This window comes from Limulus polyphemus, unplaced genomic scaffold (assembly GCF_000517525.1).
Source record: "Limulus polyphemus unplaced genomic scaffold, Limulus_polyphemus-2.1.2 Scaffold5618, whole genome shotgun sequence".
NCBI classification, from domain to species: domain Eukaryota; kingdom Metazoa; phylum Arthropoda; class Merostomata; order Xiphosura; family Limulidae; genus Limulus; species Limulus polyphemus.
The window spans coordinates 39,961-44,896 of NW_013671228.1; the positions used below are offsets into that span (position 1 = coordinate 39,961).

The following is a 4,936-nucleotide window of genomic DNA, read 5'->3' on the forward strand; positions in this document are numbered from 1 at the left end:
GGTTATCATCTCTCACTCATCACATACATATTAGTTTATATCCTGGTTATCATCTCTCACTCCTCAAATATATACTAGTTTATATCCTGGTTATCATCTCTCGCTCATCATGTACATATTAGTTTATATCCTGGTTATCATCTCTCTCTTCACATACATATTAGTTTATATCCTGGTTATCATCTCTCACTTCTCACATATATACTAGTTTATATCCTGGTTATCATCTCTCACTTCTCACGTACATATTAGTTTATATCCTGGTTATCATCTCTCACTTCTCACGTACATATTAGTTTATATCCTCGTTATCATCTCTCACTTCTCACATATATACTAGTTTATATCCTGGTTATCATCTCTCACTCATCATGTACATATTAGTTTATATCCTGGTTATCATCTCTCACTCCTCACATATATACTAGTTTATATCCTGGTTATCATCTCTCACTTCTCACGTACATATTAGTTTATATCCTGGTTATCATCTCTCACTTCTCATGTACATATTAGTTTATATCCTCGTTATCATCTCTCACTTCTCACATATATACTAGTATATATCCTGGTTATCATCTCTCGCTCATCATGTACATATTATTTTATATCCTGGTTATCATCTCTCACTCATCATGCACATATTACTTTATATCCTGGTTATCATCTCTCACTCCTCATGTATATACTAGTTTATATCATAACTACCACTTCTCACTACTCATGTACATATGGGGTGAGTTTAAATTCTCTCCATTGTATAGTTTACACTCCTGTTTACTTGAACGAAATTTGGTGTGAAATTAAGAAGTGAAAATAATAAATTAAGATATTTTAATGATAATTTAAAAATGAATGTCAGTACTTTCTTGCCTACATCAGAGTTGTATAAGGCACTGAGAATAAATAACTAGTTAAAGAGTTTGAGTTTAACAACTTTTGCACTAGTTCTAATTAATTCAGTGTACTTTTTCATAGTGATTAAAGCAGGGTAATGTACTTAGTAAAAGGGACTTGTAGAATTATTATATATGATGTTACAAACTATAAATCCATCTCTGCAGTTCTTATTGTTTGTAACAAAAATAGATAAGTTTCAAACTTGAAGTAAATGTTTGATACTTTCCAGAGAGAAAAAAAAATTGATCTCCTGTTTTTATATGAGAATAAATTTGTAGCAGCATTAATCTTGACAGTTTAAAAGCCTGTTTTTCACTTATTCTGGACTTTGAAATATTTCCCCATCTTTATGAAAACTGTTATTTTGAGTAGACTCACCCCATCCATCATCCTGATGCCACAACTAGTATTGCAGGTGGACTTATGTCCTCGGCAGCAGCATCGGTTGCATCCCTCTGGCGAGCTGCAACAGGACAGAAATGAAGAACTGAGCTGAAGCTCTGTTTTTTTTATGAAGATGGACTGCTTCTACCATCTTGGACAGACAAGATGCTACTGAACATAAAGAATGATAACCATCTAATGCAAAGGAAGAAGAAAAACACAGAAAAAAGTACTTCACATTAACAAGTTGTGATAGAATTATACTGTTATGAAGCTTCTTCTGTCAAAGATTATAAATCTGTGACGAGCTTGTTAGTTTTTAGTAACAATTATTTCAAGAAAAGACTAGAAAATACAGTGTCTTTCGAGTTTTATTTAAATTTAATAATTGTTGATACAAAGATACTTGGGACTAGAAATATCCAAGTAGTTATGACAACAATTTGATATGCTAAGAAAGCAAATCAGCTTAAAAAATGAGTGATATTGTCAGTTACATGAATGTCAATTTCTGATTGGATGGAATAAAAAATTCTTGCTTGTCATTGGTCACTTGAGATGCACAGTATTGTATTAAAAATAAAAGTTAGCTACATCTCTCGGTGATCAACTTGTGTTAGTTGTTTTAGAACATGTTCAAAACCTAACTTCTTTTTCAGAAATTTTGTTAATTGTATTTTTGAAACAGACAAGAGAACATTTTAACATTATGATTGATAATTTTCGTTTTTCATACAGTGTCTTTACAAAATAAAATATAACCTTACTTATGTTGCTTTATGTCTTCCCAGTAAGAATTAGTAAATTAATGTAAAATAATTATAGTATTTACCTTTTACTAATATGGTACATAAAATCTGCTTGAGAACCATCATTAATATTAAATTCTAGTGGAAATGTTGTAATATGAATTTTAAATTACCATATTTGATACTTTTAATAATCAGTGTTCCACGTGATACACATTTCAGTTTGGCATACTGATATTTAATTCATGGTCCTCATATAGTTTTTTGTTGCTGGCAAAGGGATTATTTACAGTCTAAATAATTTTTGTGTTTTATTTTTTATCTGTGAAACAAGTTCTTGTCCAGGGAAAAACTTTTCCTGGATTATTATATATAAAAGAAGTATTCCATAGTTGCATGGAGAACAGTTCTAATCCAATGCATGTTCACCTGTGCTAGTTAGTCTTAAGTCATCACCTTGGACAGATAAGTTTTACTTTCATAAATCTTGTGTAACCACCTTATCAAAAACTTATTTTTGTGTATATTTTAATTTTCTGTGAAAAATTAATTTAAGTAAACATAAAAAATTGAAAAATGTGTCAAAGCAGTTTCTTTTTTTAATGTGCAGAGAGGTCAGGGCTTTATTGATAAAGTGCAGAGAGGTCAGGGCTTTATTGATAAAGTGCAGAGAGGTCAGGGCTTTATAGATAAAGTGCAGAGAGGTCAGGGCTTTATTGATAAAGTGCAGAGAGGTCAGGGCTTTATTGATAAAGTGCAGAGAGGTCAGGGCTTTATTGATAAAGTGCATAGAGGTCAGGGCTTTATTGATAAAGTGCAGAGAGGTCAGGGCTTTATTGATAAAGTGCAGAGAGGTCAGGGCTTTATTGATAAAGTGCAGCGAGGTCAGGGCTTCATTGATAAAGTACAGTCAGATCAGGGCTTTATTGATAAAGTACAGTCAGATCAGGGCTTTATTGATAAAGTACAGTCAGATCAGGGTTTATTGACAAAGTACAGACAGATCAGGGCTTTATTGACAAAGTACAGACAGATCAGGGCTTTATTGACAAAGTACAGACAGATCAGGGCTTTATTGATAAAGTACAGTTTTCTCATACAACTTTTTAATCTTCTACATCCTATAAAAACAAATACAACAAATGTATTAAAGCTTATTTCAGTTATAATGATTTCAAGGACATATTCTCAACTTATGACATCAGAATGGTGAAGTAACCAATTTTTCTGTTTTATTTCAAAACATGTACTCAGTTTTAATTTTTGCATCCAAAAACTGTTCACTTGAACAGAAAAATAAAACTAGCTGAGCTTTGTGGTTTAATATACCCCTTCTAGAGAACATGTGTGCTTTATGATGTTATTTCAATAGTAAATTGATGTTCTTTCTCGTTTAATTTGAAGCTGAGAGATTGGACGTTTTCTAATAACAGAGGATTTGACATATCTTTTAATATTTGTTAACGTATTGTCTAACCAACCTAGATTGCTTGTCAATGATTTTAAATTCAGCTATTGCTTGTTAACAAAGGCTTCCTGAGTGAAAAAAAAGAGTTGTGTAGTCTCAGCTAAAGTAAGAACCAGCAGTTTATACTGTCTTGTTCATACTTTTAATGAATCTAGTTAAGTTTTTTTTACTTTTCTTTATTCTTACCATGTTAAATAACATTTGAAATCAAATATAAGCAATTGAAGGAAACATGAGTTATATATCCTTCATGAATGTGCATCGTTTTTACTTCATTTCACATGCACCTAGGGTTAAGTTACTGATTTTTCAATGTCAGTGTGTTAGCTTTCTTTTATTAGTATGAAATGATTTGGAACAGTGAATAAAACTGAAAACATTTAAAAAAATGTTGGATCAGACTACAATTTTGATATGAAATATAATAAATTTGGTATCACTGTTATATTGTAATGTTAAAATATAAAAGCTGTTTTGGCTAAATATCTGGCTTATAGTTATTAAACTGTTTTCGTTTTTTTACCTTTTTTTCTAGATCAGCGTTACTGTACTTTTGTAAACTGTTACTCCAGTGAGAAGTTTGATAAATTGCAGTATTTTATGACTTAAACTGTACTAATGTAGTAAATAAGATTGAAAGGCATATAGTAATATGCACTAAGCAAAAGTATTGTTGACTGTGCTGGAAAAGATTTTTTGTTATTGACTGGATTGTTTCATTTGTGATTTTGAAAAATTCTTGATGAATGTTTTTGTATATACATAATAACATTTGTAAATCTATGTGATGTGCAAAAAAAATGTTTATCTCAAAGCCCACAAGTTCTAAATTTCTGAAGAATTTAAATAGTATTTCACACATAAAATTAGATCTTTTAAGAGTTGAGAGTATATTCCACTCTATGAAAAATTATACTTTCCGAATAATTTTATAGCATGTTAGCCTTTTAACACAAATCTATTAAGAGAAAACAAAAAGAAATGTGTAAATGTAAATATGTTATTTGAGACAATCTTTCCTGTTCTGTTAACAAATCTACTACAAAAGATTTTAAAAATTGGAGAACTATGGAGAAATTCTTGTGTTCTCTTACAACAGACCTTACTGTAGTGCCCTCTATCCTTGATATTGCACACTACAGTCAACTGCTTCTCATCAGTTTTGGCTTAGTGGTTAGTGTGCTGTACTGGATCACAGTTGCTGCATGATTGTGCTCCAACTTTGGGGCCATTTTAAGAGTGATTTAGAGTTGGCAATGAATGTTGTTGACTAATTCTCCTCCCTTTAGTCTGTAAGTTCAAAATTAGGCCAATTGCAGGTAGGAACTTTGAGCAAATATTTGAAACAAACCAACTTATCAGTACTTATAGTATTTTGGCACTTGTGTATAAAGTTAAAATCATAAATAATATTCAACGTTAAACTAGGTACACA

General features: G+C 31.1%; 1 protein-coding gene across 4 annotated transcripts in view; it reads left to right on the forward strand.

Annotated features, from left to right (window-relative positions):
- Nucleotides 1-4,929, forward strand: part of LOC106472794 (beclin 1-associated autophagy-related key regulator-like) — a 33,420-nt gene extending 28,491 nt beyond the window's left edge. For 3 of the 4 annotated variants that reach the window (XM_022401335.1, XM_022401337.1, XM_022401336.1), the window contains exon 10: nt 1,273-4,929. In XM_022401335.1, coding sequence (XP_022257043.1) covers nt 1,273-1,383 — 111 coding nt within the window. In that variant the 3' untranslated portion in view covers nt 1,384-4,929. The remainder of the gene's footprint in view (nt 1-1,272) is intronic. The other variant, XM_022401338.1, reaches the window with a different exon arrangement.
- Nucleotides 4,930-4,936: the final 7 nt, after the last annotated feature.